Source organism: Equus asinus, chromosome 28 (assembly GCF_041296235.1).
Source record: "Equus asinus isolate D_3611 breed Donkey chromosome 28, EquAss-T2T_v2, whole genome shotgun sequence".
NCBI classification, from domain to species: Eukaryota; Metazoa; Chordata; class Mammalia; order Perissodactyla; family Equidae; genus Equus; species Equus asinus.
In genome coordinates, this window is record NC_091817.1 from 30,576,746 (window position 1) to 30,590,178 (window position 13,433).

General features: G+C 40.1%; 1 protein-coding gene across 1 annotated transcript in view; it reads right to left on the reverse strand.

Moving 5' to 3' along the window:
- Window positions 1-1,570: 1,570 nt before the first annotated feature.
- Window positions 1,571-13,433, reverse strand: part of CDH11 (cadherin 11) — a 145,459-nt gene continuing 133,596 nt past the window's right edge. Inside the window, exons 12-13 of the mRNA XM_014854450.3 lie at window positions 5,201-5,452; window positions 1,571-2,892 (exon numbers count right to left, since the gene is read on the reverse strand). Coding sequence (XP_014709936.1) covers window positions 2,396-2,892; window positions 5,201-5,452 — 749 coding nt within the window. The 3' untranslated portion in view covers window positions 1,571-2,395. The remainder of the gene's footprint in view (window positions 2,893-5,200; window positions 5,453-13,433) is intronic.

Sequence of the window (13,433 nt, forward strand, 5' to 3'; positions counted from 1 at the left end):
GAAAAAGGACTCCACTACTCAGGAAAGACATTTTATTTCCAAGCTTCTAAGAGGGTGCTACAAACAATAGAGGTTTAAAGTAAAAAAGAGAAGATAAAAAGAAAAATAAGTATTTTTAACTATTGAAGACAGGCTTTTTTCTTTTTTTTAAACTTAAACATAAGAATGTGAAAATGTAGTTGTCAAATCTAATCCAAATACATTCCTAGAAAAAGGGCTCATCCGTGGTGATGGGGTTACTTACAGCTGGATACTTGTTTAAGTGCTATTCATATTCCTTTTGAGTGATTTCTTCATTTCAAATTCAATTGGAGATCTGTGCAAATCTAGCAAAATATTCTTTGGATTACAAAAACTATGTAAAAAGTGAACAAAACCTGCAATTATGGAAGTATTGAGAGTGTGCAATCCTTCACTGAAATGAAAGATTCCAAAGTAACATTGTCCACAGAATTTATTCCACTGAAGTGTTCAATTTGTTTTCAGTGTAAAGTATAATGGAAGTGAGCACTTCATAAAAACACTTCTCTTTGTATGCATTTGACTGAGTGGTAAAAATAGCATAGCAGGATATCAAGAAATGCTTGAAACAAACTTTCACAATAAAGTTAAAAAAAAAAGATAGTCTAAAAATTGTCTACAATGCAAGAGAAAGCGTGTGCCCTGTGTCTAGGGGCAGAGAGGGGAAACAGTTGCAGAATGACTTCTAGTGGTGTTTCCCAGAGTATTGCTATATTTGACCTTTGGCCCAGCTGAGCAGATGAAATGTCCTTCACAGAAGTCCCAATCCCCAGGCAGCTGGCTGGGACTGCAGGAGACTGTGGGCATACTCCTGAAGCAAATGGCATTGACCCTCAGAATCTACCATGGTCCCTGCCCTCATTCTGAGCTTATTGTAAAACAAAGCATATTTTAAAACAAAGGTTTGGAAATGAATTTCTCTTTCTTTTATCAAAGTTTAAAACGCCACATTATGTTCAGAGGAGTTAAAATTACAGGAGGAAAAACAAGTAGCTTCAACTGTCAGAGTCATTATGAGAGCCTCGGAAGATCAAAGCAAGGAAAAACAGAATAACAGGGGTGGGCTGACACCTGTATGTGGCAAATTTATACTTTTGATTCCTTACTCTCCCAACCCCTAAATGCTCAGTATGGGGCATAAAATCTACATCTGGAACTTCAGAGTTCTGAGAATTTCATTCCTTCACGGATTTGTCCCTCAGAACCATCGAATTACTGATATACAAGATAAATGCATATTATATAACAAGTTATTGCAAAATCATAGATTGACCTAGAGCTTTACCATCCTTCTTTTTCAGAAGATGTGTGCGAAGAGAAGCCAGGAAGCTAACACCGACAATGTACAAAAGCTTTACACGATGTTACAGAATCTTGTCTGAAAAGAACATTTGCAAAGCATATCTGATTTTAAATAAACAATAAAAGCAGCAGACTACAACAGATCATAAATAGGGTTATTAAAAGATCACAATTATCATAAATTAGAAATATAAACGGGTCATTAGGAACACTCAAGTTTTTTCAATGTTAAGACTCAAACCCAGAATTAAAAAAGAATCTTTTTTTATTTCAAAGGTTGCTTCTTATATTGAAGCTCATATTAAAGCAACAGTACAATGTTCATAAAATATAAGTGTGATGCCGTAACATTTCTTACATGTCAGAATACTGATATTTGTATGTATACTAAAATAAGAACTTTAAAATTGTACAAATAGATACATTAAAAATGACATAGAAATAGGGCGCCCCTCACTGAAACAAGACAGTTATATCTGGCACGTATTAGTTTAAGATGAAAGTAGAAGCAAAAAGATTTACAAGAATCAGCGTAACAAGATTGATGTTCAAGAGACATAATTGTACATTGTATTGTACATACATTGTATGGGTTTAAGCTGGCTGAATATTATATATTTCAAGTTTAAAAATGCACTACATATAGAGTGTCCATAGTTTAAGGCGAAATTACAGCTCAGAACTGTCGTCCTTTCTAATTTTGTGGAAGCTTCTTTGACAAATTAAAAAAAAAAAGAAAGAAAGACTTAGATGTTCATAACACATAAACAATTTCCCTTCATTGTAAGTTCACCATGAGACTTCTCCTTCACTTAAACATTTTGTATGCCAAGTGGTTTTTCTCTAGAAGTTGATAAACAACCTCAATATTTGCCTTTTTTTGTGGGAAAAGGTACTTCACAGTATTTACCACTTTGATGTCCTTGCAGTTTTATTAAATGTATCCTCTCTGTAAAACTTTGCTTGTTTTAAATGAGCCTTTTCTTGATTTAAAAAAATACCTGTTTACATATCTTCTAGATTCTTCAGAACGCCAGACACAGTTCTTAAGGCCAAATTTGTATCGTTATTGTTAAGAGTCGTCATCAAAAGTGTCTTTGGAACCATACAAGTCTGCTAGTTTCTTAAAACGAGGTCCCCAGTTCTGTAGGTAGTCATAGTCCAAGTCTGAATCTGTGGTGGCAGACTCTAAGGAGCTCAGCGACCCAGCCACCGAGCCCCTGCCTTCGTAACCGTAGATTTGGATGGAGTCATAAGGAGGGGCAGTCGGGTCATTATCCGCCTCCTGTATTCTAGTGTTGATGAAGTCATCCACATCCACACTGTTGGGCGCTGGCCGGAGCCCGGGTCTAGGCATGTACTGATACTCGGGTTTTATGTCTTTGCGAGGGATAAATCCATTGATACCATCAGGATTCTGGAGGGTGGCGATATCAAAGGCTTCTGTGTCTTCTTCCCCGCCCCCTTCATCATCATAGGTAATGATGTTCTCACGGACGTCTTCTTCCTCAAAGACGATGAGTGGCTCTTTCTTTTGTCTTCTCAGGGTCACAAACAACACTACGATGACTGCAAGGAAAGAAGAAGAAAGTAAGCACAGGTGAAGGCCGGCATTCCCGGATTCTGGAAGGTATAGAGGGGAGTCTGCTGGGCATAGAGCATGGTGTGCACAGGCTTCAGACATGGAGCCCAGCTATGAAATGAGAGCTCCACCTAGAATCCCCAAAGTGTGCAAAATGGCCCCCCACCTGGCTCGTGCTCTGCAAAATGCTGCCAGGAAAATATTATATCCAAACAAACCGGCAAGCTGGAACTATTTTGAGCTCTTTACAAATGAATCCAACACTATTTGGAAGTCATCTTCCTAAGAATTAGAAACATTCTAAATATGTTCGTCTGCAGCCTCCTAAAAGTGGCTTATGCTCATTTCTTTGTGCAAAGGAAGACAGCTGCCTCTCCAAAGTTTGGGAATGAGGACAGTCAGAAACTCTGGGTCCTAACTTTCTATAGGAGTTGATGCTTAGCTCCTGCCCAGAGGTCTGGGGGTGGGGTCAACAAGAAATCTTATCATAAGCATGGCTAGATTCTCTTCAGACCACCAAGTAGAAGAGCAGAAGTTTATAAAGACCCCCGAGAGACAAATCTTCTCTAGCTTATTTGAATACAGGAAAATAGCATCAGCTGAAACTCCAGATGAAGCAACTCCATCTCTTCCCTGAGAGAGGGGCTTCCACTAAGCTCAGGGCATCTAAGATGAGTGAGCAGAGTTCCTTATAAGGAAAACTCAGATGCTGCTTAATTCTTTATCGATCCCCCCACCTCCCCACAAGATGTTTTTACAACGTTCCATTAGAACACTCTCCCACACACTTAGCAATACTGAAGAAAATGTTTGTGGCTGAATTTGGGAAGTGGACTTAGAGCCCCTCTGGGCCCACCATCACTCTGAGATGCAGGGATGAGGGCGTGTACTTGCCAGGCTGCACATGGCTCCCAGTGCTCACCAAGCAGAGTCCTTCCTCTGTGCCTTGTTCTTGACAACACTTCCCACCAGACCACTCCTTTTGCTTTCTTTGCTTGGCTGACTCTGTCTTATCTTTCATCGTGGAAACCTTTCCTGGAACCCCATCCTGACACTAAACAGGGCTATTGGCACCCACTCCATGCACCCACCTGGCCCTGTTCTTACCATCATCATAACACTTATCACCTGGTTTACACATCTGGCTCCTCTACTAGACTATGAATTTCAGAGCTCTTTCGTGTTCTGTTCCCTTTGCTTGGAATATCCATTCTAGACCCTTTCACCAGTTGGAAAACTCTTTCAGCATCTGACAAAGTATGTTACATCCTCCAGGAAGATGTCTCTGACCTTCCCAGGCAATGTCAGGCATTTGCTACTCTTGTACCCCCACCACCTTTGGTTCATGGCACAAACCATATGCCTCTGTAGTTTACCTGTTCATGCATATTTTCCTCGACAGACTATGAACTTCTCAAGTACAGAGATCTTCTATGATTCTTCTCTTTATCCCCCAGGGCTGAACATAGGGCCTGGTACCCAGATAACACTCAGTAACTATCTGTTGAACTAAGCTCACTGGCTTTTCCTCACGTAGCTGAGCCCTACTAATTCACTCAATGGAAGACAATACATTATGGAATAAGCATAAATTTGATATCATACATACTTGGATTTGAATCTCGATTTCTGTTGAGACCAATGATCTAATCTTCCTGAGGCCCAGCAATGGTAGATGCTATTTGCATCAGCACACTCTTGTTGTTACAGAGTAAACCACAGATGGGATGAAAGTGCAGAAGAACTAACTCAGCTGGCAAGTGCAGGAAAAGCTTCCCAGGAGCCCCATAAGCTGAGGCCTGCACTCAGATATTATATATGATGATAGAAGAGGAGTCAAGACTCAGCTTTAGCCAGGCCAACTTTCGCCCAGTTCCTTGAGTCCTTCACACACTGTCTCTTGTGTCAGGATTATTCTTTCTCCTCTAACTCTTCTCCTTCCTCTTGCAAGGCAAATCATTGCTCAAACACTCGATGTCTGCCTACATTCTTCTGCAAAACCTTCTCTGATGTCCCCTCACAGTGCCCCCGACAGCTTCTGCTGTGTAGTCCTGTGATGCCCCACAATCTGCTCATCATAACCCTCCCTGACTTTGCTATCACTGCTTGGTCTGCTGCCTGCTCCCCACACTGTACCACACAATGCATGAGAGCAGGCACTGCCTCTTTCTTGTCTCAAATTGTATCCACAGTGTGTAGCAGAGTTCCCAGAAACCAGCCTGACCTCAAGAAATATATGTGTTTCGAGGATGGGTATCTGGTTGTAAGGCCCTCCCTGTAAGTGAGAGCCCTTACCCAGGAGAATGACGATGCAGGCAAGGATGGCGATCAGTGCCCCGGTGCTCAGGCCAGCATTCAAGATGTAGGCCTCAGCATTGCAGGAGAGCAGCGCCCCGTTCACGTCGCACCCACAGACTTTGATGGTGAGGGTGTTGGTGCTGCTCATGGGCGGGATTCCACCATCACTGATCACGATGGGCAGGAGGTACAAATCCTGCTTCTGCCGGCTGAACCCTCCACGCCGGGCGTACACCCCTGCGGTATTATCTGTTGGGAGAGGGGAGACACAGTGCGATCTTAGGCTAGACCGTTTGAAACACAGTCTTCCCATTTTTGCATTCAGCTTGGCAGATTTGAGGGTGCTCTTCTCATCACCCAACTTAGCAACCAGAATCTTCCCCACTTGCTCTTTAATCTAGGCATCTATGGAAGCTGCTGTCATTTGGCATGACAAGATCACAGAATGATCTCTTTGCATTTTGGGATAAAACCCAGAAATTGGCTCTTTTTTATTTGGTAAATACTGAGGGGCCTCATTAGCAAGCTAAGCACCCCATTTTCTGGTTGAGCATTGCCCCTTCATCAGATACCCCAAGAGAGTGTGGGCTTCAACCACATACTCTGTTAGTATAGGATATAATTAAATATGTAAGTGAATATGAGAAAAAAACACAAAAAAGCTTCTTTTCATGTTTGTACTTTCTCTGGTTCATGAAAAGCCTTTGGCCAGTTTTTGTTTGTTTGCTTCTTTAAGAGATTTCCAATCTACCCTGAAACCTTGCCCAAACTATGAACCCACGCATGAGTCCTAAAGGAAAATATCGTCTTTAAAGAGAAAATATTTTATAAACCCAGCAGCAGGTTTACAGTTCCTTTGAAATTCAAGCCCCACTAGCCACTCAGTTAAACATGTCGCTCCTCCTGCTTAAAACGATTCCAAGTTTTCTGTCTTGCCCACACAACACAGTCCACCTCTACACAGCGGACCGCCAGATTTTTCCCTAATCTAGACTTGAGTTTGCCTTCCAGGCTCCCATCCCACCCCTTCCCACACATTCCAGTTCAGCCTGACAAGTAGAACTTACTTCTATTCCCCAAGCACATCACGCTCTTCCGTTTGTTCTGGCTTTTTACCCACTGCTCTAATGCCCTAAAGGCTGCTCTTTTTATCATGACAGATGAACTTCTCCAGCCTCAAAATTGCATCCAAAAGCCAGCTCTTCAGGGGGCCCTTTCTAGACCTCTTCCACCATCTCCTTTGTGACCCATGACACTGTATATTCCTGTAGAAATTGGTATCCTGCTATTCTGTCATTATTTGCTGCCATAACCACTGACCTCTCCTAGACTGTCAACTTCTGGGGAATAGACAATTTTATCTGATTCATCTCAGTCTCTCCAGTGCTGGACACCCAGCAGACATTCAACAAATATTTGTTGAACGAATGCACAACTGTGTTCTGTAAAAGGTTTAACCAAAATTCCAGATATTGGCTTTCATGTATTTCTCAATCTTTTGTAATCTATGTCCCCAAATGCTTCCTCATCATGTTTTCTGCATATCTCTACCAGCCAAAAATATTTTTCCCAGGCTGTATGCTCTGGAGGAGAAGATTGGTATTATAAAACCGTAGAAGTTTTGAATACGCTCCATCAAATTACACCCCTACACACACACACACACACACACACAGGCACACAGATCCTCAGTATGGCCTGCCTCCGTTGATGAGGTAAGAATTAGTAATCTATAGCAATATGAATGTTGTCACCAATATGATGGCCCAAGAGCTAGCAGGCTTTAAATGGATTGACAGTACCACGAATTAGCTCTTGTTGTAGGAAAAGATATCGTAAAATCTCAAAAATAAATTGATATGCTTTAGGTTAAAGCACATGCAATATATTCTCTGTGAGATCCATAGATGTCTATGTAAAAGGCAGACTCACTCTCATTTAGGGATGGGTAGCTATTCCAAGAACTGCAGAAGCTAAGATGTGTACATGCAATGGTTTTTGGGAGGCCTAATAATGACAGATTCTCTGCCCTTCGCTGCCAACATCTCAATCAAAACAAGGCAGAACAGCCAGCCTTCGTTTCTAAATTTTCTGAATTTTGTGTGATTGGCATATATTGCTCTTATCACTGGAGCAAAATTATCTATACTATGGAAAAATCATGAAATAATAAAAACAAACTGCTCAGATAAAATGTTAACTGAAAATTCAGTTTCTTGACTATTCCTTCCTATTCTAGGCTATACCATTGTTCTTAAGATGCTTAACAATTACAAATATTTGCATCTTTATCACAGATTATTTCAAAATATCTTACTTTTTCCGTCCCATATTTCTTTTCATAAATTAAAAGTTACAATATCTACCTCATTTTAATGATCTGAAATGTCACTAACGCCATCGTGAATAAAAATGAAAATGAAAAATTTAAGAAGAAAAGAAAACTAATTAAATCGCTCGGTCAAATATACCTCTGTGATATGGATGACATCCCCAGTAGATCATTTAGTTAATTTATCTTTTGGGTCCCACCCTATCACCCATGGTGTTGGGTTGAAAAGAATGTGAACGGTTTTGTTTTTTAAAACCTGTGGAAGCTGTAATTTAAAATCTCTTCTTCAATGTGCCATCCATGCAAGACTGTGCCTCTGCATCTCAGCAGGCTGACCTACATGTGAAGGTAATTGAAAATCAAACACGAACGGAAAACATGGATCTGAGCCGGGCGCCAGCATGTGAATTCAAGATGTTTCATATTCTGAACAGCGGAGTCCTCTCAGACACGCTGAAACTACTATATAAAAGCTCATCAAAATCCCCAGCCGACTAAACCTTTTATAATCTCTGGCTGATGGATCAGTAGAATCTCGAGAAATTTTTTTTTAATCTCTTCTAGTCAAACGTATTTCACATATGGATTTGAAGATTAGTTCAACAGGTGGGAAAGAAATGGACTGAGGGGCTCTTCTTGGGCACACACTAATTTGCCATGTCTAGAGCCTCACTTGTTCATCTTTAAAGTGAAGAACACTGGTTGATATCAAGCATGACTCACGGGGTGGTTATTGGAACCAAATAATGTAATAAAAGCCAGTGGTTGTCCTGTGTGCTGTGCTTCCAGAGGGCTCGGGAGACTTAACAGTTTCCTACCAGAAAACGTAGCCAGTATTGAGATGCTCCAGGGCTGGGGAACTGGTGACGGGTGAATGTGTGGAAGGGAAACCTGTCTAACCAGACTGGTGTGGCATTGAGGTGGTCTATGTTGCTTGGATGAATAAACTATTTCCTCTCTAGATCTAAGCAGCCCCACCACCAATGGGAGGGTGAGCTTTCTTTCGGGAGGGCTGTTTTAGAGGAGTCGGCGCTGTGCCCTGTGATGGTCTTTCTTGTGGTCTACTCTGATCACTGACCTTTCACTAATAAAAAGAGCCACTGTGGGCAGGAACTTCACGAAAGATGAATCTAGAAAAACAAACGGAAAAAGAAACAAACTAACAACAATAACAAAACCCCTATTCTAGAAATCAATTTTGCATCCTGTTTGACTACAGATTCTCTTTCCTCTAAATTATTCTAACCGGCAGCCACTCCTCCATCTGTCTTTGAGAGGGTCCCCTCACTTGGACATATATATTACTGAGGTTTACAGGTGCCTCAAGAAAAAAAAAGAGGTTCCATAAGGACATATTTTCGGGGAAGTGTCAAATTGGTTCCACGGTTAATGAGATGAGGCAGAGAAAGACAAACGTTACATCAATTTTTAAATTTCCATCAAATGATTTCTCAGATCTTTCTCCTTTATAAAGCTTCCAAAGAGAAAATCTTTCAGTATTTGAGGTCAGATAGACCTGGGTTTGAATCTTAAATCCTCTCCATATTCATTGCCTGACTTTAGACATATTAGATAAATGTCTTGAGTTTTTTATTCGCATCCAGGAAACTAATAATTTTTAGGGTTAAATTTGATTCCATTCACAAAGGTACTTAGCACAGCGCCAGACTATTGGAGATGCACAGTAAGTACTAATTCTTTTCTGGAAGCTCTCCTTTTTGAGCAGTAGACTAACAAAGAAGAGAAACTTATTGGCAAAGGGCGGCAGGCAAATTCCTGGAAATGTCACAGCTTTGAATCCAAGTGCCTACACAGAAGCGCTCATCAGCCTGGGGTAAGAAAAGAGTTCACAATCTTCAGTCCCGGGCAACATATTTCCCATGATAAGAAAATGTGTTTCAAGCACCTTAGTTTTTCATCCTGACATCCAACTTTCTCAACTCTGGCCACAGACGTGAAGACAATTCCATTTTTTTTTTCCTTCTTAGGCAAAAACTTGAAAATGGGGCCACTAATTATCAGTATATGTCATGCACAAATTGCAGTGTTTCTATTAATGGGAAATAAATTCAGGTTTCAAATTTTTATGTCTACAACCTGGCCACCTAATCATATGCTGTTTTTACCTGTATACATTGTCATTACACTAACAAAACGTACAGGTCCCTGATAACGATGGTCTCCATGGTACCAGTTTGGGGATGCAAGTAAGGGTTATGATGATGTTGTGGCCCAGTGGAGGGACACATACAAGTGACATCAGAAAGAAAAATTATGGTGGGGAAACAGCTTTCGACAGATAGACTGTACTGGGTGCCAACCTTGTATTAGCCAAAGAAAAAAAGGAAAATTGGGAGCAGAGCAAAATGGACAGTTTATGATCATAGCCCCTGCATGTTAGTAACTTGAAAAGAGGATGCCCTGCAGCAAAGCACCTGTACTCTCACCTGTTTCCCTAAAGCTCTTAACATGCTCTTCCTTGCCACTCCTTTTCCTCTGTCCTCTGCTCTGAAGCTTAAGATTCCCCACTGCTTGACCCGATCAGAGACACTTCAGCCTGTGAAGAAAGGCCCAGGGTACATCTGTCTGGGACCCTTCTTTTGAGACTGTTAAAGATATGGAGAATCTAGGCCAACCCTTGCTCTTATTTTATCTACTTCTGACCCAAATCTAGCTATTCTACCCTTTCTGCTGCCGCCTCGGAGACAAAGTAATCTATCTACTGCATAAAAGGCTTCCACGCACTTGAGGACGCTTAGTTATGCAGTCACTAGCAGAATAAGCATTATTTGATTACTTTCCTCTGGGCTCTTTCCACTATCCAGAGAAATGTGGCAATAGCTTTACCATGATAATAGAAAACTATATATATATAAGCACATATGTAAAATACATACACTGTATATAGTGTGTGTCCCAAAAGCCTTAGTGGAGTTTTAAGCTCTAAGAATTTCAGAAGTATAAATGCTACACAATTACAACAGACGTCATTGGAAAGTTTAGTTATTTAGATTTTTATGCTGAGATTTGTGATTTTTGAAAAATTAATTTTAATTTTTGATGCCACTGTTTGCCACCTTCAATCTAAGGGACTGAAATAATAGAAATTTCAAACAATATTTTTAAAGTTTGTAGCATTTATATTTCTGATATTACTAATGCTTAAAGGTGAACTTAACAGCTTGTCTCTGTATCTTTATTTTCTTGCCTTTCTGAATGCCACATGAACTATCTACCTGTAGTCATGGCACATATCGCATATTTCAGTTTCACAGTTTATGTGATTGTTCGAATGCCTAACCTCTCCACCAGACAGTCATCTCCTTGAGGGCAGGGACCTGTCTCACTCATCTTTGTGCATTTAGCAGTGTTTGGTGTGTTAACAGAATAAATAGCTGAATGATGTTCCTTTCACTACATCTCAGCATCAATCTGGCTTTTCCACAGTCAGATTTTACCGATTCATTACCTTGCAGTCAATTTCCAGTTTCCCTCTTCCACCACTCCGCACTTTGAACCTAACCTGATCAATGCTGCTTGCACATATATTGTGGATTTTGTTCCTGCTAAATATCGTCATCTTTTTATCTCATTATTCTTTTTTATTATTTAGGCTGAGTCCGATTCAACTAAGTCACATTTATTGAGCTAGTAATATGTGTAAACCTTACTCTTTGTTGCTTCCGCATAGCTTATCCCAAAGAATTTTTGAAACTATGTACAGAAAGTATAATTACCTTTATTTTATAGGAAAGGAAATTGAGAAACAAAGAAGGAAGCAATTACTCACAATAATATGGAAAATACAAACAAAACTAAGATTCAAACCCCTCTAGGTTTCACGATATTTTTAATAACACACAGCAGACTCCAGAATCCTGATATTATTGTATGAAAATTACTTTGGTTCTTTTTTTACCAAATTTCCCTGACATGGTTATATAATTACATGGACACCATCAAAGCCTACAGGAAGATCCAGGTGGACTCAGATCCCAGATAAAAGAACTGCTCTTAGAAACCTAAGAATTATATGGCAGAGAGACTCACATTTAATACCTCCTTTCCCACAGCATTTTCAGAAACATACACACACCTTCATAAACAAACCAACACGCAAGAGGCAGAAAGAAATCTACTATTTTTCCAATATTTAAGAAGGAAGGAAATGCTACAATGAGGTAAATTCAATAAGAGACTAGTCTTAAAATACTAACAAAGTAAATTGCTTGACCCGAGACTCTGCTGGCTGTAAGGTCTTCCAACTGAATCAAGGAATTGCCCACTACTGGGGAGGGGGTAATCATGATCTTTTAATTAACGTCTTTGATACTGAGGGATTGGCAAAATATTAAATACAACAAATAACATCATAGGAATAATTACTTATGTGCATGAGTGTACAAGACATCTAAGTGTGCATTGTTTGTTGGCATTAATAGATTTTTCAGCACATCCCTTAGAATCAACTCTCCCTCCACCTTATTTTTTTGTAAAAATGTTGTCTTGTTTTTTTTAGTGAGCTTGGCTCTGAGCTAACATCTGTTGTCAAGCTTCCTCTATTGTTTGTCTCCCCAAAGCCCCAGTGCATAGCTGTATATCCTAGTTGTAAGTCCTTCTAGTTCCTCTGTGTGCTGCTACAGCATGGCTTCATGAGCGGTATGTAGGTCTGCGCCCAGGATCCAAGTCTGCGAACCCTGGGCCGCCACAGTGGAGCGTATGAACTTAATCACTATGCCACTGGGCCGGCCCCTCCCTCCACTTTCGTTTGAGGATAATTTTCTCCTTGATGATAGGGAAGGAGTAAGAAACATACTGCCTAAATATTTCTTGGTTTAAGACAAGGAAATCTACTAAGGAATTCAGCGGGGTATAAACATTTAGGGTCTTTTAGTGAGTTGAGAAACCCTAGGAGTTAGTTAAGTCAATGACCAGAGGGAACCTTGAAAAAATAATGTGTCTGACCTTCCAAGAACACCTATTTCCTTTTTGTGGAGTTGGAGAGGCGATGGGTTCCCAGATGTATTGTGTTCTGTGTTGGACAAACCGCACCAACGAATTTCAGGCAGAAAAGGAACATAATTATTTACACAGGCAAAATGGCAGAGCATTAAAAGACATCTGCCATTTTGATCTGCCAGCAGAGCATCCTCCATATTGAAGCAATTAAGGGGAAAAAAAGTTCCACAGAAATCTGTTTGGCTATCTTTAAATTATAAAAGCAAAAAACAAGACACAAATTTGGATGCTATTTGGTGCTGCTCATAAAAAAAAAAATGTCTTAGGTTTAGAACAAAGAAAAAAAAGGAAAGAAAGAAAGATGTTGGCCAATTGGTCTAATCAGGGAGAATCTGTCTTGGCTATTCCCTTTTAATCAGCCAAAAATGCTTCCTAAGCAATTTTTTTTTCAGTTCTGTTTTGTTTTTCTGTTTTTTTAGCAGTTCAAACTTAACTCTGAAGGTATCATGTATCAGAGCTTGTTTAGTCTGCAACTTGGCCCATCTTTGATAATATTATACTTGCAAAATGAAGACATTTGAAGGTCATCTCTTCCTGGATCCAAGCCCCAGATGTCCAATACAACTTTGTGGAATAATAAATAACCAATGGATGAAAGGATGGAAGAGGTGGGTGATTGACTCGTTCTTAATATTCTAACACCAAATGTGGGTTGTCTTTTTCAGCCTGAAGCTTCTATCATAACACAATCGTTTTTCCCCTAATAATAACTAAGAACAAATCCTTGAAATTTCTGAAGCACATTACATGTTTGCCGTCAACTTTTTCACTTATAATTCATGCATTTGGTCAACTCTCTTTTCTTAAGTGTTAGGATACTGCCCCACAGAACCTATATTCTAGTGGGAGACAGACAAGGAAATGAGCGCTTAGAATGCA